Consider the following 21,685-nt stretch of genomic DNA (forward strand, 5'->3'; position numbering starts at 1 on the left):
ACGGATGTCCAACGTACATACAACGGACGATTACCGCATAAAACGGACACCTAACGGAAACGTATCGGATAAAACAGATAAACAAGATATACGGAAAAATTAAAGGCGACAATAATAATACATGTAAATCACATAAATATTCAAATTGCTTCTTTTTAAGTGGTTTTGGTTTGTTCTTCAAAATGCCACCAAAGGGCAGTGTGTGTCCTGAACAAGAGCTGCTTGATTGTAAAGACGTGCCCTTACTCTTAAAATTTTTTATGAATATTAAGAATTCGTGAGCCTTAAGAAAACTGACATACCAATAATTGGCATTTATCCGTATCAGATCCGTTCATCATCCGTTTTATCCGTTATAAGTCCGGTAGAAGTCCGTTTCTCATTCGTTCAACATCCGTTTTATCCGTTAAACGTCCGTTAGGAGTCCGTTGGTAAATTTATCTCACAAACCTCGAACGGATGTATAACGGATAGAAACGGAAACTAAACGAAAGAGTACCGTACAAAAAATTAAAATCACAAAAATACTGAACTTAGAGCCTAATCAATTCGGAAAGTCCATAATCAAAATCAAAAAACAAAACGCATAAAAAACGAATGGACAAGAACTGTCATTTTCCTGACTTGGTACAGGCATTTTCAATACAAAACGGACGCCTAGTGGACTTTCAACGGACAATTTATCAAAAATTTCTAACGGACAGAACGGACGTCGACGGATAAAACGTACGCTAAAAGTACATGCAACGGATATAAAAGGACGTCTAACGGATAAAAACGGACGTCTGATGGACATGAACGTATTGACAAAAAGTTATCCGTTAGGCATCCGTTCGTGCTATCCGGTGAAGTGTAACCGAGGCAAAAATAGACGCCACCCCATATCGAAATTGAACTGTGTTTTTTCTTGTAAAAGGCATTGTACATAAGTTGCATCCATCATAACATTTTGTTGAGGCAAACAAGAGCTGAAAAGTGGAAACGAAAAATTCAGCAATGTTTATGTTTATCAATGGGGCATAACTCATAAACGTTAAAGTTAGAGCCCCAATTTCGAACGTAATCTTTGTTATGTGGTAATAATCATTGTAATGAAGTTTTATAACATTTGGTTGCAGCAAACTAAAATTAGTGAACGGATTTTTGGAGAAGTTCTATAATTGTGTCTTGAATGTCTTCATTTCAGAAATGAATACATGCTATATAAAGGAGTTTTTGTTATACTTTTTCACACTGAACATGAGAAATTATATTGTATAAACGTGTTTTAGGATGTTGGAAAGGTTTCTGGGGAAAAAACTGTACAGTACCATGTCCACCGACTTGTATTGACCAACATTGTAATCCTGCAAATGGGAGCTGTGTTTGGGGATGTGACTCTACAAACTGTATGAATAGAAATTGTTATAAAAATACAGGTGTTTGCTATGAAGGGTGTGTACTTGGACGAGCCGGACAATACTGTAATAAATGTAGGTATAGTTGCATGGCTTTTGTTATTCTTTTTGTCCTTTTTGATTTACATCTCTTTATCTTTTTAAAAGCTTTACATTTTTAAATATTTTGGCCGCGAGCATCACCGAAGAGTCATTTATTGTCGAAATATGTATGTGGTGCTACAAAACTGGTACTTTTTTGGTATTTGTCAGAAAATCAATATTTTTTTTTTACATTTTTACATGTTACGAATAAAATATTGCAATGCATCTTCATGTTAAAGCGATGTTTTAGTTGTTGTTCATATGTTATATGGTGATTGTTATATATACTTTCCTCCTTCAACCTAAATAAACCACCCGATATGAGTCAACGAGTAAATAACATTTCATTTGCCAAAGCAAAACCGAATAGAGAAGTACTGCCTTCTCTGATGGGCAAAAAAGAAACAACTTATTGCCTTGGCTTTTCATGTTTAATTTTTGGGATATTATTCTGTATTATACATGTTATAAGTCATGACTATTTTAGTTTCTTTTTAGCACATACATCGTTAACTGTGTAAGCTCTTATATCATTGGTTTTCATATAATTAATTATTTGATTATCTTTTTTTTTTCAATATGTGGCAAAGGAATTTACTAAATCTATATTTGTAAACATAATTATACACTTATTTACTTTACAGATAATTTAGCCTATAATCAAACAGCAAACATACTTCCTGTTGGTCAAAGTAATGCAGGACTTTCAATCGATGGACTCATATCAACGTGTATTATTTTTTCTTCTACTGCATCCAGTTCCTACTTACAGGTTGAATTTGAATCTTTAAGTGCTTTAACTCTAGTGCATATTGTTTTTGGAAGAGGTGAGCAGATTTCGATAAGTTATTCTGAAGAATATAATATGAACAAAAATGTACCCATCAAGCTTGTAATTCTTTCTCTTTCTATGAAGCTTTTGTTTTTGGCTATTGATTTGAAACAGTGAAATTTTTCTGTGACACTATAGCTAGATTGTAGGTGTCTACAGCTTTTTATTTTTCTTGAATAAATAGTCATTTTTGGATAGATTGGCATCAGAGGATATATATTTGTATATATCAATATGATCAGTAACCAAACGAAAATCTAATCTATAAAAGTTGAGAATAAATTGAACACCAACAATCAAAGATCTATCAATAAAACAACATTTTAAAATTGACAAAGACATTATTATTATAATGATTGCATTAAATAATGGTTACCACAGGTCAAGCCTTGGAACAGGCACATTTATATAAAGGTTTATCATATTTTTTCTTTAGCTCAAGCTTCCAGTTTCTAACATTGACCAGTAGGACAACAAATTAGTACATATTAATGTACAATAAAAACCAACCCAGGAAAATGGTTAACTCACAATCGTATTCCTTAAACAAATGACTGCTTCTGTAATATAATAATTAGGAGATGTGATATGATAAAAAGCAACCCTTCTATTCAACCCAAAAGAGAAAAAAAGTGAAAAAAGTAACTGTCACCGTACAACCTTCAACAATGAACAGAATTAATTCCGCATGCTATTGTGAGCTCTTTGAGACCTCATTTTGAAAACGTTTTGAACAAATTATAAGAAAATACCAACGACCTGATGTTTGCAAAAAAGTAATAAGAACCAAGTTTAACAACAGACTACCGATTAAACTTCGGGTTTGGGATCAGTCTATAAAGACTGTAGCGTCATGATATGTGTTAGTACGATATTGGCCATCTGCCTTAAATTTGCCATTGATGTTGCAGTACACTAACATCGAAATTGTAGACGGACTATATACGACCAATTTGTGGTTATCATAATTGCAAACTACTAGAAAACAAACTACTAAAAGAAAAATTAACAAAATGTTATAGTATTTTTTTGCTTTTTGTCTTTCATAGATAAAACAATTGCTGACGATGGAAATGCTGTCTATTGCTCTAATACTACTGACAAGTGGAATGATGGCATTTTATTGTACAGTGGACTACGGTTGGACACCGACATAATTACTTTTGCTGTTTGCAAATATTTGACGTATGTACCACCAACTTTAAGTGGAAATAATATGATCGAATTGTGTGAAATAGAAATCGGTGGTAAGTGTCTTCATATGCCCTACAATGTATCTATCTGTATAACATTACTACATTTTCTAAAGTGTGTGTTTATAAAAAACTAGTGTCAACAATTTGACAAATAGCTTTTATAGAAATATAGTTTTAGTACATTTGCTTATAATACTCTTTGATTGACATTTTATCATGGATTTGCAGCATTTCTTGAAAGTCAAAGTGAGCAAAACAACTAAGAATGTTTGGCCTTCCACAATGAACAAAATCATAGCGTATAGTCAGCTATTAAAGGCCCCCCAATGACGGAAAAATTCAGAGGAGAAAACGAGCAGCGCAAATGTATATAACGAAGAAATACTTAACATATACTGTCATAATTTGCACGAAAGTAAAATATACAGAAAACACTATTAATCTACGAGCCAGATCAAGATATGACCTACACGTGTAGTTTGACATAACGTATATATATAAGTTTATAGATTCGGACTAAAAAGGTTCGCAAAACACAATTCCAATATAAATGTGTTTCATGGTAATTTAATATGAGAATACATCTCAAGTATAGAAAACTTTATACTGCATCAAACAGCGCTCTTAAGACAAACTCTGCTTTAACAATTACAAATGGATATTCTGGCATTTTCTACACTTATATGTAGGACTCGAAAGTGCGATAGGGACGCTAAAATGCGATGGTCTGCTTAAGTGCGGTGGCCTACGCTAAAGTACGATGATTTGATACGCTAAAGTGCGTTTTTTCCCGCAAATACATCGACGTTAGCAACGTTCGACAGCATTATGACGATAATGTTTGTCCAGATTAAGGATTTTTATTACACGAGAAAAGAAAGAAGAGAAGAGAAAAACAAATAATCACAATCTGGAATGTTTGGTCGTTGCTGGAAGAAGTTAACTTAATTTGTGAAATTGTAGAAATAGCTAGAATAAAAACGGTAACTTTCTAATTGAATTATTCAATACAAAAAAAATACTATACAGTTTGTTATTTCTGTTAAATAATAAATATATGTCAATAAGACAGCAACCTAACAAACATATGTGAAGTATCATCATACTATATGATTGCCAATACGACAACTATATCTATCTATCTTCGACCTAATGTCATTGAAATATGCAACTTCAAGTGTGACCTTTAACACGGGGCATTATCTTATAACATAATATTTGATAAAAAAAAAGGACTTCCACTAAATTCCGGATGTACTAACTATACTGCATTGTAACCATGAAACCTTTTGAACTCGTACTATAAATAAACTTAAGAAGATGTAGAATAAACTATCCATCCAATCCCAAATGCCATTCATGTATGCAACTAATAATCAAACATTTTGTGTAAATAATATTCACAAGCACGTCAATATGAATTTATAGGCACATTGCTTTTCACAAGTTATTAAAATTATCTACTTATAGGTGAAAACATTAATATACAAGTAAAAATTTAAATTTACAGATATATTAGAATTGTAGTAAATATTCCTTGAAACACAGCCCTAAATTTTGAGTGTCAAAACATACTTGTTGCAGCAAGGCACCGAAAAGTAAACTTGTCTAAATTGACATTTAAATAGAACATGAAGTCAACACGGTAATATACTGCACTAAATTGAACAAACAAACTAGTACAAAAAAAATATTCTTAATCAAAAGGGGGTGAACGATACCAGAGGGACAGATAAACTCATAGATCGAAAGTTAACTGACAGCGCAATGGTCTGACTGTTAACTGATTGCTAATGAGACACTATCCTTAATAGACAAAATGACACACCAAATCACAACTATATATGTCTACATACGGCCTTCAGCAATGAACCAACATAGTACCTCGTCTACTCTTAGTTGCATTCTGTCTAAGTGGTGATTGTAGTTACATGAAGCTACTACTTTGTTTAGTATGTTGTTGTCTGTGTTGATGGTGGCAGGGCAGTTACGGGTAGAGCATTTCCAATAACATCTGTCTCCACGACTGTATGCAGAACCTGTAGGTATGGTGTAGTAAGTTCTGGTTGCCTAATTTTTTAGTTGTAAATCATACGTTATTCAAATAATGAGAATAATTAATTCTTTGAAGAACTTGAACATTCTGGTCACTATTATTTTGCAACTCTACGTCTGAGTTAATGATAACTTAACCATGTCAGGGTAGAGATTCGATCCCAGTACTCAAAATTGTTCAATATTTATGGTTGAATTTAACATAGATAAATACAATCGTATGATTAAAAAAAGCAATGAATGAGGTTGTTATTGGATATGCCTTTTTGTAATTCTTTGTTACATATTTGTTTGTATGTATAGTGAATACGAATAAACACAACGATGACTGCTATACCCATATTTTTTTTAACATTTTTATTTATGATGTATGTTTGATTTGTTCACGCATGGTTGTTAATTTAATGGAATTTGATGCGATTGTCACACAAGTGAGAGGTTAAGCTAGCTATAAAACCAGGTTAAGACTTCCATTTTCTTCATAAGAAAATGCCTGTACCAAGTCAGGACAGTTAGTTTTCGTTCGTTTGATGTGTTTGAGCTTTTGATTTGGTCACATTTGATGTGGGACTTTCCGTTTTTGAATGTTTCATATTAGTTACACTTAGTTATAACACTTGATACATGTTTCCTAAACAAAATAATACGTTTGTTTTGTACATAGATTTTAATTCAATTTCAACAGGTAAATTTACCTGCAATCTTTTTTTCACTAGTGACTAAAACAACATATGTTGCAATAAAACCTCTAGTGTTTTTTCCAGAACTTTCAATGTCGGAATAACTAGAATAGTAAAATAAAAAGGTAGGAAAAGCTAGAAGACACCACATTAATTACGTTTTTACATGGTAACACCAAAATTCGTACACCTGCTGTGAAAGGTTTATGACAATATTTTAGCCGATATTTTTACAGTATGATATTTTCTCATTGTTGGAGCCCATACAGGTTCCTCTGATTTTTGTATCCTCATCGTTTGCCATTATCTCATTGGCAATCATATCATTTCTCCCTTTTTTGTATCATCGTTATGTGTACCCCATCACCATTCTGAACAGCCAGAAATAAGACACATGTAACAAAATATATTAATTCGTCTATCCATGCATACCATTAATTGTTTGTGCGGTCATATATCGATTTTTTTTCCGGCGACTTCTAAATTTTATAGATTTTTTTCAAAGCTGTGATACATCAAACGAATTGAGACAATTTCAGTAACGTGTATATATAAATAAAGAGAGAGAAAAAAATATGCTTTTTGTTTAATCTGATAAGATTTGCAAGCATATGCACTACTCTAAATGGTATTATACAATAATGTTTTGCTTCTGACAATTGTTAACATTTTGCATTGTTTTTAGGATGTCCATATAGACGATACGGAGACAAGTGTGAGCATGTTTGTTCAGAAAACTGTTTGGGACAAGGACAGTGTGATTTAGTCAGTGGAAATTGTTTATTGGGATGTTCAGATGGTTGGGTTGGTGAAAAATGTGACCAAGGTACTCATATATTATGTTTGTCATCTTTATATCATTTTTTGGAGAATTGAATATACCATTAATGATAAACTAGAACCGCTTCAATCAAGAGACTTCCTAACAAACAGCTCCCAAGTACACACACATACAAATATAGTTATGGAACATCTGTTTCGATGACGATGTTTATACAAGTATTTCCATTGTAGTAACCTCAAAACTGGTCTATTTTACTCGAATATGACAAACCGTATTGGACTTATCACTGAATATGTACAAACATATAAAAAAAGATTTTGTTGGGTAATTGTTGCCCAGACTTTAGTTTTCTGTGTTATGTTTTGTGTACTTTTGTTTGTTTTTGACATATTGATTTATGCTATGGCGCCGTTATCGGTTTTATTTTCGACTTATGAGTTCTATGTCCCTTTGGTGTCTTCGTCGTTCTTTTATTTCAAAAGAAAACACAGCTTATCATTATTGAATATGTTTAGTAAACAGAGTTCACACAATATAACAAAAAAATACAAGGTACGGCTTTGTAAAGTAGGTTTTCAAAACTATTTATGATACAATGAAGCAAATTAAATAACTACAAAAATATAAATTATCAAATTTAAACGTTTGAAATACAGTTATTGTCTTTTCTGTTTAATAAAACTATTTTGCTAACTAAGCAAACTATTGATATGTTAAAGTTGCAAGTTCAAAATTTAATGATAATCTTGTGATGCTTTTTTGTCAGATTGTGTATTCGTTTAAAGGTTTGTTCTTAACTCTCATGCCTTATTTTTCTAAATTGCATTGATTCACCGTTTTTATTTCGGGGTATTTTTTAGCTTGCTTCGGTGATATATACTACCTACTATGCCTTTGGTTTGTGATTAATACCACATTTTTTTTAATCTTTTTAAAAAATATAATTGTATCTATTACATAGTAGATGTTATACTATTTCTTTTTAATTCATTTCTGATGATAATAATGATGATTAAAAAAATGTCTCTTTTTTTCCATTTCGTACATGTATGTTTGTCAAATTATGTACATTGTTTTCAAAAACATATTTCGTCATTTATGTCAATTTAAAGCTATATTTACACTGCCGATCAGATCAAGCCCGATCAAAACATACTGAGTGATCGAGAAACTGGTCTGACTCAATCGACAATATGTTCGGGGTAGTCTTCCTTGCTCGTTATCGATCTGCCTTTCTACCTGAGAATTTTTGACATCCGAAAATCGTTTGAGTAAGGATCGAGAAGTCGTCACTCACGAAGATATTGGGGATTCGTCGGCAAGCGGTCGAATTGATCAGGAAAGAATCGTATAGAGATTGAGTGTGGTCGGAATGCACATAAATATAATCAATCATCTTGACCTGTGCTCGACTAACATCCGCTCATTTCCCAATTTACGCTAACCTGTTTTATATGTGGTGTAGATTAACTGGACCAATGCTTGAGTGCTACCAGATCACTGCGACTTCTGTTAATTGTTTTTATTTAAGACCAAAACGACAAATACCCGATCTGTGCATCTATGCTAAAACAGTTTTAAAGTGATTTCCTGTCCCTTTGCTTCGATTTTTCAAATACTCATACTTTCACCTTATTTCGTGCATTTAAATTTTAAATCTGTTGTAAGAATATTGATCTTGCATTCGAATGAGTATAGACTTGATGACTACAAAATAAATTGGTTATTTGCAATGTTGCATTGGCACTGACAGTATCAAACAAATTATTCTAAATGTTAACTTCTCATTTTATCAAACAGCCTGTGATGAAGATAAATTCGGTGGTCAGTGTCTACGTGACTGCTCAGTTAACTGTTTATCATCACCTTGTGATCATGTGACGGGACAATGTAAATCAGGCTGTCTGAAAGGATGGGAAGGATTAAACTGCTCAAAAGGTTTGAATATTTTTCTTCTTCTCAAAAACACTTAATACTATATCACAATATTCCCATACATTGTCAGGAGCATTTGTAAATGAGACGGTGCACCACAATGTCAAGCAGTACCTTATCTGACCATTATTTATCTCAATGCAGCGAACAATTACTGTAAATTCAGAAATTATTGCGTGCATTTATTATTGCGATTTTGTCAGTTATCAGTTTAGACTTCTATTCGATTTTAACTTTTACGGTTTTGAGAAAAATCCTGAGAAAAAAATCATATAAAATATTTCAAAATGCGAGTTAAAATTGTTGCGTTTACAACTTAGTTTAGTTTAAACATATTTATTTATAGTGGATTGGGAAACAAGTTTTACAACTTATATTAATCCCTTTCCTCTTTGCGGGTGCGAGTGCTGCCTTGTAGCGGCATTAGCCTACTCTTTTTCGAAATCTACAAGGGTGTCTTTAACGTGCAAGAGATATGGCTCTCTCTTAACACGGGCCAGCCATTTATCGTCCCCGTCCGACGGACTATCGTCGTTTCCTCAAGATCATACTCGCAAATGGTGTCAAGGGAGAGCCGAAAATTGAGTTCCTGAAATCTTCATCCCAAACGGGAATCGAACCAGGAACCTTTTTTCATTTTTTGTAATAATAAAAACCTCGCAGTTATTTCTGAATTTACTGTTATTGTTCGCTGCACTATTAAGTTAACTTAGGGTCAGCTTTTAAATATTTAAGATGAGATATTATTCATTTTGGGGTATTGATGGTTTGTGAATGCTAACATAGAAAAGCGAAATAGTCGTGCGAAATTATTCAACTGCTTATTCTATTTTTTTGTACTAATTTGATATCATTTTTTGTTGACGGTTTCTCAATCCCCGATGATATTATCAACACAGTAGTCAGTGCGACGGGCTTACATGATATTTAACAATTTGTTGCTCAACATAATTAGATCATAGAATATTTAGAAGCTGAAGGACGCCTCCGGGTGCGGGAATTTCTCGCTACAGTGAAGACCTGTTGGTGACCTTCTGTTGTTGTTTTTTATTTGGTCGGGTTGTTGTCTCTTTGACACATTCCCCATTTCCATTCTCAATTTTATATCCCCGTCATGTAAAATTATTAAAAAAATTACATTGTTTTTGCTTTCATATTTTAGGCTTCATATTTTAGGGTTTGAGCATTCCTGGCCATGGTGTAGGTAAATTAATAAAGACAAAAAAAGTTAGTCTTTCAGTCATTTTTCAAATTTTTTTATGAGGTAAATATAGTATGAGCGTCACTGATGAGTCTCATTTAGACGAAAAAACGTAATCACAAAAATACTATACCTAGAGGAAAATCCAACCGGAAAGCCATAATCACATGGCAAAATCAAAAACAAAACTCATCAAAAAGGAAACGAAACGCGCGTCTGGCGTACTAAGTAATAATCCTGTTACCTTTGATAGCTATTAGTACTGTTCGGGGAATTTTCTGTCAGTCGGTTAAGGTCCGTTTTATCAATGGTCAGACTGTTTAGTAGATGCAATTAGACTATAGATATCATCTTAATTCTAAACTGTCTTAAAATCTTCTGATGAAATCTGAAATGACAAAAAGGAAATTGTCTGAGCAGTACTGAATTAACTGCAGTGAATTAGTTTTAATTTTTTTTTTATCTTCGATGGTTTTAATTTCAATAACCGATTTGCAGCTGTGACGAGAATTATTAGTAATATCTGTAGACAAGATACAAACAAATTGATATCCTTTTCTGCCACTAACAGCAAACTACTATCATCTACATCGTACAATGACAGAAGCATAGATATATTTGTAACTGACAATCATGAATTCGTCAATTCTTACTTACTACGTATCGGACAGCAATCCCGTGTTGATTTTGTATTTTGTTCTAGACGTGGAGTATCCATTTAACTTCAAAGGGGGGTTACTTGTTTTTGTCTGAGACACAACAAACTTTTTCAACGCTATCAATCAAATAATTTCGATTTTGTTCACATCTAAAACTTTATAAGCAAAATCAGGTTTTAAAAGATTTTTTTTCGACAATTTGGGAATCATAATATTCTTTTAGGATAATTGGTCGTTCTCTTAGTTTACTCTGACAAATGACGGCTAGAAAGTGATACTTCCACACATACCGCCTGATATAGGCCAACAAACCCTCCCCTGATTGGACAGTGAAATATCGGCCCACCAAAAAATACCGATTACAGATAAAAAAAAAAAAAAGCAACATTTACGTCCTACACTGACCAAAACGCGGGAAAATGGTATTTTTATACCCTTTGTTGATGGATTAGGTTGTTATGTTTTGAAATACCTTAGCTTGATTAAGAAGCTTTCGTTTAATGTTTTGTGTTCGTTAAGGATGTATTCTTCTGACTTTTCAGTCTCGTTCAGTCTCGTTGAAATCTCGTTCTTAAATTATTTCCAAAACATATGATAGAAGTGGAAAATATCAATGAATTTTAAAAATATTATAATCAAACATTACTCTGTGAAAAAATTGTGTATTTACCATGAACGGTTTTTGAATAATCCAGTTTTCAAATTTTAAGACGATTCAAGTCAGTATTTTTAGTCAAAATTTTGAGAAAATGGGTGAGGGATACAAAAAATGATTTTACAAGAATAATATACATCCCATCTCATTTTGGTCTTTTCAAATTTCTTAGATATGTATTTTTTCAATCATTTATAACAAAAAAGTCAAATTAATATGCATTTTGTTCTTTAAAATGAGAAAAATCATAAAAATACAATATTGGCAGTATGGTAAATTTTACACAAAAAAGCATCAAAATATGATAAAACTTTCTTATATTAACACCTACCTATAGTTTTTGTAAGTTAAATTTATTCAGATTGGTCCACTTCATCTTTATGGAAAGTATGAAAAAAAGTTTAATTGTGGAACTTTGATTTTTTTCACGATAATAGCCCAAAAATAGGTAAAAATCGACGAAAAGTGAGAAAATCATCAAAATTGGGCATTTTCAAAGGGCCGTAGCAAAAAAAGAAGCACACCACCATATGATTTTTTCTTCACCAATTGTTTTGTTACAGTCTTATAAACCTAAAAATCAGGTTAAGAAAAAAAGTTTAATTCTAGAAATTGTTTGCTCATCAGAGGTGTACATCCTTAAATGAACATATAAATAAATTTTGGATTACATTGTGTGCTTAAAAAGGTGAATTCGATGCTTAATCTATTATATACTACTGCGACATATCGACCTTATAACACAAATATCAAATAAAACGACGTAAAGATGAGACTCTTTTGAAAAGTTGAAAATTGAGTTTTGTATATAAATTTGATGCGACGATTTCTTGTAATGATGATACCTTAAACCAAGTTTTTTTTAGCGAATACCTCATTATCGTTTCGTTTATTTTGCGAGTAAATTGTACATGGCGAATTAATTTCGGGAATTTGCAAAAAAATAAATTTGTAAATTAGAAAAGATGCCAGTTTTACATATTCGTCACGATTTATATTCGTTTTATAATTCTACTCGCGAAACATAAAATATATTATTTTGCCAGACATATATAGTATGAGATTAATATGCGTAATTCTTGATGCTGGATAAGCACAACTATGATCAACTAAGGTCGTAACAAGTTCGACCTGCCAGACTATTTTCCCGGCTAATTACACTATAAGTTTTAAATTTTAACTTTTCACTTTAAGATTAAGAATTGAAGAAGAACCCCTTCTTCTTGAGATAAGATCGTACGCTCTAAAATAAGGACTTATTGCAAGACATGTGTATTGTATTTGTCTTAAAAACAAATTAGGCCACTATGTATATTTACATCTTAATTCCTGTTGCAGAGTGTAGTAAAGGGAACTTTGGTTGGAATTGTAATGCAACATGTGATGGATGTATAGTTAATGAATGTAATCATATAAATGGAGTCTGCAAAATTGACAGTGTTTGTAAACCTGGCTATGTCTACGGAAAATATTGTAATGAAAGTAAGTTTGACAAATGTGTCTACCTATAAACAAGTCCAAAACAATGCATATGTTATAACTAGTCATATAATGTACTTATTCAAGTCAAAATCATGGTTTGTTTTTCTTTTTTTTGTTATTGTTTTGTTGCTGTGTCTGTGCACCTGTATGTCCATCCTTCCGTACACTTATTCATTATGCCGTAAAAGTTTTTAAATGTTAAACATTTAAGGGTTTTACCAAGATTTCACGGTGCATGGTAATGTGAAAGTGTGGATTAAATGCATTCTCAACTATGAACGTGACCATAAAGAAATTATTTGTTTAAAAAGTATTCCTAATAATTGTTTTTGAATCACTTAAATTTGTTTTGTTATATCTCCATTTGTACAGTCAAAGGTTGTCGTTGATCCATGTCGGTACTGTTTACTTATTTTGCTATAAACCTGTTGTTTGCTCGATTAAATTGTTTCACAATGTCTTGTTGGTGCTTTCTAAAGCTGCCCATATCCATACAAATTAGTTTCTTATTGTTAAAACATTTACAGTAATTTATACTTGTGTTATCCTCGTAGTTTGAAATCTGGTTGATGATTGTCTCCTTTGCAATCATATCACGTCTTCTTAATTTTACATTAAATTGGGGTAGTACAATGTACGAGTGACCATGACAGCTTTTGAAAAAAAAAGAGTTTTGTTTGAGTATAATTTATATGTCATTTTCTTTTAATTTCGACAAACATATAGTATTACATATTAAATTTTCTTTGATTTGGTAGTTATAATATACATATCAGCTGTATATATAATTATTGTTTAATGCATGCGTTTTTCATTTCAAACCTGGTCGATAGAGTGCGAAGCTTGGCATTTTGGAACTAATTGTAATAAGATGTGTAACTGTCTTAAATACCCATGCAACATATTTACCGGTGAATGTTCAGATGATGGCTGTAAAAAGGGATGGAAAGGTGACTCATGTGATCAAGGTAACCAAAAACATTTAACCAAAAACATTTGAAGTTGTTTTTTGAATTTCTAAAAAACACATTCCCCATTTCAATTCTCAATTTAATAAACTTATAAACTTGTATGCCGGAGGTGTTTTTCGCCTTTAAAAGGATTATATAAGATTACTATTATAAAGATTTTATTATTGTTAAGCACTTGTGCTCCGATTTTTGCTGGCGTGTTAGTATTTTCCCATTTTTGCCGGCGTGTTAGTATTTTTATATGAGTCTTACTTTAAATAAATAAAGATTGAAAACAACTTCCTTTTTTTCTTAATATCACGTTCAGGTTAGAAAACTATGTCCAATATAGTTTCTATGTCGAACGCATATACATCTCGTCAGACCTGTAAACTAGATACAGTTATGTCTACCATATATCTTGACAACATGGGCAACACAATGGAATGTATTGATAAGTTAAACTTAACTTTACGACATAAACAAGGATTCCGGCGTCCTTGTGTGACCTTTCAAAATATCAAAGAAAGAAGTGTCAGTTTAAAACCAGGTTTAACTCTCCATTTCTTTGGATAATAACTATACTAAGGTAATAAAAAATGCGTCTTGGTCAGTCGATTGATATGATTTGATTATTTTCAGTTGTTATAAACTTCCCTTTTTGCCATGGAATTCAGTATTTTCGTATTATGGCACCATATTTTCAAATAAGGTTAGAAGCACACCAAATCTACCTGATGGATAAGGATACAATGACAACTCAGAAGTTTTTGAGATCACCTAAGGTGTCAAAAAGTAGTCCCCCTCCACCAGCACCCCACAAATAGTGACCCCGGTGTCAAAATACTAAATGAAAAACATTCCATACGGTAAGTTTTGACCTATCGTAATGAGTATTTAACCTTAAAGCTTGTTGTTTCTTCAAACGATTGTTAAATGCTAAATATACATTAGATTAGATAGGATTTCAACTTGCAATGGTAGGGATTTAAAATACCTTGGTTATTATAAGTAAAATGTTTAAGCACCTTTTATAACATAGTTGATCAAATCATACCAAATCATTTTAAATCATTGATAATGTGCAAAAAACTTTGAATGACAATGACAACTTGTTAAACAAAGTTCTTCAGAAAAGCTGCAGCCGGCCAACATTAATCACCGGTGGTTATAGATGTTATCATAAAATTAATGTTCAGTATATATACATTGTATTAACTTTTAGTTTATTTATTTCAGAATGTGTACCTGGCTATTTTGGTTATAATTGTGCCTACTTATGTGAGTCTTGTTTCAACCAGTCTTGTGATATTTTTGAAGGCATTTGCAGAATCGGTTGTAACGACGGCTACCGTGGTCGCAAGTGCGATATGCCAGGTAACTGACACTGTGACGTTTTCTGTAGTTGTGTTTATCATGATAAAGTAAACATCACCTTTAAAATAGCTTGAAATCATTTCTAATATAAATAAATATTTAACAATTCTTTTTTTTCTAGTCTTCTGATAATTAAGATATTGTTTGTGTCATACAATTGCAAATCATTGTATATCCATAGATTCGATTTCCATTAGTTAAAACATTTCTTTCTGTGTTTTCATGGCCACACTATGTATTCATTTGCCACCAAATATTACAAAAGAGGCATACACTACACATTCCCAATTTTTTAAATGCAATTGAAAATATTGACATTTATCTATTAAGAGATCAAATAAAAATCATACACATTATACCTTATTTTTCCATTTAATTGTATCCAAAAAAATGTTCTGGGACGTAATTTCTAGGTCTTGGACATGAAAAAAAAGGTCCAGCAAAATATCAAATTGGCAAATGAACATGAAAATAAAAACAAGACCGATGTTATTACACACCCACTACGAAGGCTGCAATATTCTTTTTTTTTTTTAACTACAACCGTTTTTTTTATTACTACGGAAACAAACTGCTAGATCACATTTTTATGAATCTTTTTTTAAGCATAGATATTTATCGATTCGTGTTTCCATATTTGATTTCAGTTTCAACAGAATCTTCAGCAATAATTAGATTTGGGTTCTTTGTTGGCGGTTTAGCAAGCATGTGTGTTGTTCTGTTTATAATTTGGATGGTCAAAAATGCGAGAAGACGAATATTAAAAACGAAAGGTACATGCAGTGAATATAATAATTAAGAAAGAAACATTTAAATGAGATTTCTATGATGGCAAATATTGAAGAAATTGACAAAGATTTTGTCCTCATTTTTAAATATATAATTAGGTACAGTACTACCTGTGACTTTATCTTATTAATGGTGGCCATAAAAAATATGTTCACCATGGTGGCCCTATATGTTCATCATCATACCTCATGTTGCTTTTTTAATACACAAGGTATCCCTCAAAAACTAGTCAAGGATAAAGGGAAATCTTGAATGCACTGAAGTGTTAAAATTATATAACTTACAGGTCAGGTGTCTCAGGTAAAATATACATGTATGTGTTTGTCAAATTTAATAACTGTGATTATGAAAAGAAATTCAAAAATAAATTGAAATAATAAAACTAGTTGAACATACAGCTTAATTAAAAAATAATTGTCCTCTGACTATAAGTTTTGATATTATACCTTTTAAATAATTTTCGATCAATTTAAGTTATTTTTTGGTAGTAAAAAAATAAAAGAATATCATTTTGAAATATACTGCAAACATTTACAATGCCTGCCTTTTTCTATTGACAAGGTGTTTTTCAAAAATTAATTTTCTAAAATCAAAATGGTTTATTATTGTAGATAGACTGATCTGCATTCAATATTATTTAACAAATGATAAAGATTGTCTTTAGGACTCATACGCTAAATAAAATTTAGGCAATTCATTATGTCTTTATTGAATAAAATATAATAAGTATTAGAAATATTCATTACAACCAATAATATATTATATAATATTTTTATTGTTATTTGATATTTTAAACATGGTCCATGTTTTAGAGGTTAAGCATTTCTTTTACTTTTGTTCTTGGGTTAGAGACATTATAATGAGAAGGTAAAAATTTTTCAAATGGATTCTTCAAAGTTGTCTTGTTAATTTTACAATCAAGGAATAGGTGTTCTTCATTGTGTTCAGGTGTTTACACATTCTATCCTTTCTAGGTATTTTATTTTGTCCACTATTTTTCATTTCTAAATTATGACCATTAATTCTATACCTATTGACACAATTTAAGTTTACAGTTTTTATCAAAAAAAAATATTTTTAGATTTTCTTTAAATTCATTTTTTATTAAGGACTTTAAAAGTCTTAATTCATTCAAGTCCCTGCAATTATTAACTTTATCTAAAAGGCCTAAGTTGATTGAAATATTCTTTGTAAATGTATACCAAGAATATGTATCATGCCAGTCCTGCACTATTGACAATATAATACACTGAAAAACAATGATTTAATTAAAAGACCATTAAAGTGTCACCTGATCTTTGGAAGACAAATTTTGAAAGAAATTAACCGAACTGAAGATAACATATTTCATAAGTTTCAAGATAATTTCTTTTCATAAGATTCACTTGATTCAGACATATAAGAACATTTTTCATTATGATTAGCATTTTAATGAACATTTATCAAAATTTGATGATAACTAGGTGGACATTTGGAAAATAAGTCTTTTCAGTGATTGATTGTGCACAACTCTTGTTTTGAGATTTGAAGAAAATTAAGATAAACATAATTAGTTTTTTCCTAAACCATATAATGGTACTTTAGTTTTCAAGAATAATATTAGATGTTATCAAAATTTATTGTAGAAGGATTGATATTGATCATCTTATTTTGTTAAGAAACCAAATTGTTTAATTACCTTTTTTTTTTAATTTAAAATATCACTTGCATGATTATTAGTTATTATTAATAGTAAATAACTCATTTAATAATGTTAACAAATAATTGAATATAATGTACATCATGTACATTTATATAAACCTTTTACTTAAAAAACAATTATTAAAAGTCTGTTTATTTCAAATGCTAGTCAATAACTCTATCTTTAACTTTTTGACATTTCTACTCAAGATTCTTACTAAGAAGGAATTAAAAGAATAAGAAACAAAACATACAAAAATAAAAATAAAAAAACATTAAAATTAAAGCCAAAAAAATATAATAAATTAACAGACTAAAACAATATTTTATTCTACATTTTCCAAAAAAGGTGAAATGTCAATTTTAAAAGAAACCAAGTTACCTGTACAGGTAAATTTTAATGAAACATACCAGCTGAAAACTTCAACCCTGATTGATTTTAACAGGTAACATAATTAGATAAAAAATCTACCTATGATTTATGACCCCCCAATAAATGGCCAACATCTCAAGATTGAATACCCCAATAAATATTCACCATTGGATGTTGACCATGCCAGAGGGTGGACATTACTAAGAGGAAGTCACAGGCTGTACTGTAATTATAAAAATGAAATAATGTATAGATGAATAAACACGAGATAAATATTAAAGACTTATTTCCACGCAAAATAAACCCAATGTACATGAAGCAAAAAAAAAAAAGGATTTTTTGGTATTTGTCAGAAAATGATGAAGCAATTTCTTTAGGTGTAACGTAGACATGGTAGAGGAGAAATAAAACCTAGCTTTACTTTGTAATTCTCCATCGATGAATTTGAAAATAAGAAAGGAAACTACAAAAATGTAAAGTCCAAACTCGCCCTTTAGTGAATTCAGTTTATCTTATAAAGTGTTGCTTTCTTGCATATTTCATTCTGTACACATTATTTGTTTAAAACTGTAAAGATTGATCGAGCAAACGAGACTATAAGAGCCGAAGGACGCCTCCGGGTGCGGGAATTTCTCGCTACATTGAAGACCTGTTGGTGACCTTCTGCTGTTGTTTTTTTTTTATTTGGTCGGGTTGTTGTCTCTTTGACACATTCCCCATTTCCATTCTCAATTTTATACAATACATAGTATGGTTGGATAAAACTAATAAACAAAGTACAGGTACAGTTGTTGAAAATGAGTATCTGCATATGTCTGTTTGTTAGATGTATATATAGTTTCTTAATTATATTTGACAATAGTCATGGCACTCTCACCTTTGTTATGCCCCACCTACAGTAGTAGAAGGGTATTCTGGTCTGTGCGTCCGTTCGTTCGTTCGTTCGTTCGTCCGTGCGTCCGTCCGTCCAGCTTCAGGTTAAAGTTTTTGGTCAAGGTAGTTTTAGATGAAGTTGAAGCCCAATCAACTTGAAACTTTCAGTTAGTACACATGTTCCCCATGGTATGGTCTTTCTAATTTTAATGCAAAATTGAAGTTCTGAACCAAGTTTCACGGTCCACTGAACAAAGAAAAAAGAAGTGCGAAGGTTAATGTTTTGGTTAAAGTTTTTGGTCAAGGTAGTTTTTGATGTAATTGAAGTCCAATCAACTTGAAACTTAGTACACATGTTTCCTAAGAAATAATCTTTCATATAAGTTATTCAATATTAAAGTATTGACCCCAATTTCACGGTCTACTGAACAGAGAAAAAGTTAGTGCGAAGCTCAGATTAAAGTTTTTGTTAAAGTTTATGGTCAAGGTAGTTTTTGATGAAGTTGAAGTCAAATGAACTTGAAACTTTGTACACATGTTCCCCATGATATGATCTTTCTAATTTTAATGTTCCCATGGTATGGTCATTCTTATTTTAATGTTCCCCATAATATGATCTTTTTAATTTTAATGCCAAATGAAAGTTTTGATCCAAATTTCACGGTCCACTGAACAAAGAAAAAGATAGTGGGAAGCTCAGGTTAAAGTTTGGTTAAAGTTTTTGGTTAAGGTGGCTTTTTGATGAAGTTGAAGTCCAATCAACTTGAAACTTAGTACACATGTTCCCCATGATATGATCTTTCTAATCTTAATGTTCCCAATGATAATTATGATCTTTCTAATTTTGATATTCCCCATAATATGATCTTTCTAATTTTAAAGTTTCCCATGATATGATCTTTCTAATTTTGATATTCCCTATGATATGATCTTTTTAATTTTAACGCCAAATTAAAGAAATCATTAAAGTTTTGACCCCAATTGCACGGTTCACTGACCAAGGAAAAAGATAGTGCTAAGCTCAGGTTAAAATTTTGGTTAAAGTTTTTTGGCAAAGTAGTTTTTGATGAAGTTGAAGTCCAATCAACATAAAACTTAGTTCACATGTTCCCAACGATATGATCTTTCTAATTTTAATTATAAAGTATTGACCTTAATTTTACGGTTCACTAAACATGTAAAATGATAGTGCGAGTAGGGCATCCGTGTAGTATGAACTCATTCTGGTTTTGTTATGTTTTTGTTCTAGTATTCTTAAAGCATTTTGCAATAGTGGAACTGAATATATTATGAATTTGTACACATGTGTACATGTCATGATGATATAGCATAAATAAATAAAACGACGAATTGTATTCAACGGTCGACAGCTCTTACTAGTATGTTTGCACTTCTTAATATTTTTTGTTATTGAACATTCTGCCAACATAATTCTGTACAATACTTTTTTTTATAGAAAGTAGACAAGCTATAGACAATTCAAATTCAAATAGGTAAGTGTATTTGATTAACTGTTTAAAAGGCATTCGATTTCAAATTCACGATTTGATTTATACTTACATACTACAACGTATTTCCAAGTACCAATAAGATTTTTGTTCTTGTTTTGCTTTTCCTCTCGTTTCTAAAATTTGTACACACGAACTTCATGTTTCATAATATAAATGTATTGTACATACATGTGTATACATTGATTGCATTTATACTTCAAAAATGCATACAGCCGTCATAACTTTTTAAAATGTAAACGTACACGTATAGATATCGAAAAATGACTTTCAACGATTGTATATTTACAACGTACAACATGCAAACTTAGACTATTTAACTGATGTGTAATAGCATAAGCAACACAACAGGTGAAAGATGTGGAGCAGGCTCTGATTATCCTTCTGGAGCATTGGAGATCATCCTCAATTTTGGTGGTGTTGCATAGTTTTTAGTTTTATATTTTGTGTCTTGTGTATTATTAATTTTCTGTGTCTTTTTCTTTTTTTAGACATGACGTTGTCAGTTTATTTTCTATCTATGGGTTTGACTGTCCCTCTGATATCTTTCGCCCTTCTTCCACCCTAGACAGTTTTATGTGTTGTATGTTAGTAAGATTGTATATGTAGTTTCCCAAGAACAATTAACAATAAATCCTGTCTTCTTTATATTGTAGTAACGAGCAGCATTATGATGACATTATGAAAATGGAAGGTTTATCCACATATCAGGATTTGACGAAAGAAACAATTACTGTGTCAAGCGACTATGATCAAATTAATAATTCATATATTAATCAATAGATGATGAAATATACCATTTGTTTATTTGGGGTAAAAAAATCTGCATTTCATATCGTTACATCATGTGTAATATACAATAGTAGGTTCATGTCAGACAAATTACAACTGTTTTGTATGAGGCTTAGAAAAATGATTGCCAATGAGACAACTCTCCACAAGTGAAAAAATGACACAGGAATTAAAAAACTATAGTCACCGTACATTTACGACCTTCAATAATGAACAGAGCCCATACCGCAAAGTAAGGTATACACTTGTAGGACAAATGTAAACAATTTAAACGAGAAAACTAATGGCCTAATAAACGTACAAAAATAGAAAGAAAAAAAACAGTATGTAACACAGCAACTGTCGTAACCACTGAAATTACTGCAGGCTCTTTGCTTGGGACG

The 21,685-nt window shown here is 31.4% G+C and overlaps 1 protein-coding gene across 1 annotated transcript in view; it reads left to right on the plus strand.

The window, feature by feature from the left end:
* The window catches only part of LOC134680766 (multiple epidermal growth factor-like domains protein 10), a 37,252-nt gene extending 15,930 nt beyond the window's left edge, over positions 1–21,322 (plus strand). The window contains exons 5-15 of the mRNA XM_063539998.1: positions 1,272–1,472; positions 2,126–2,308; positions 3,363–3,560; positions 6,930–7,070; positions 8,829–8,966; positions 12,817–12,960; positions 13,794–13,928; positions 15,150–15,287; positions 15,935–16,060; positions 20,459–20,495; positions 21,167–21,322. Of these exons, the coding sequence (XP_063396068.1) occupies positions 1,272–1,472; positions 2,126–2,308; positions 3,363–3,560; positions 6,930–7,070; positions 8,829–8,966; positions 12,817–12,960; positions 13,794–13,928; positions 15,150–15,287; positions 15,935–16,060; positions 20,459–20,495; positions 21,167–21,293 (1,568 nt within the window). The 3' untranslated portion in view covers positions 21,294–21,322. The remainder of the gene's footprint in view (positions 1–1,271; positions 1,473–2,125; positions 2,309–3,362; positions 3,561–6,929; positions 7,071–8,828; positions 8,967–12,816; positions 12,961–13,793; positions 13,929–15,149; positions 15,288–15,934; positions 16,061–20,458; positions 20,496–21,166) is intronic.
* The last annotated feature ends 363 nt before the right edge of the window (positions 21,323–21,685 follow it).

The sequence above is a fragment of the Mytilus trossulus genome, chromosome 1 (assembly GCF_036588685.1).
Source record: "Mytilus trossulus isolate FHL-02 chromosome 1, PNRI_Mtr1.1.1.hap1, whole genome shotgun sequence".
NCBI lineage: Eukaryota > Metazoa > Mollusca > Bivalvia > Mytilida > Mytilidae > Mytilus > Mytilus trossulus.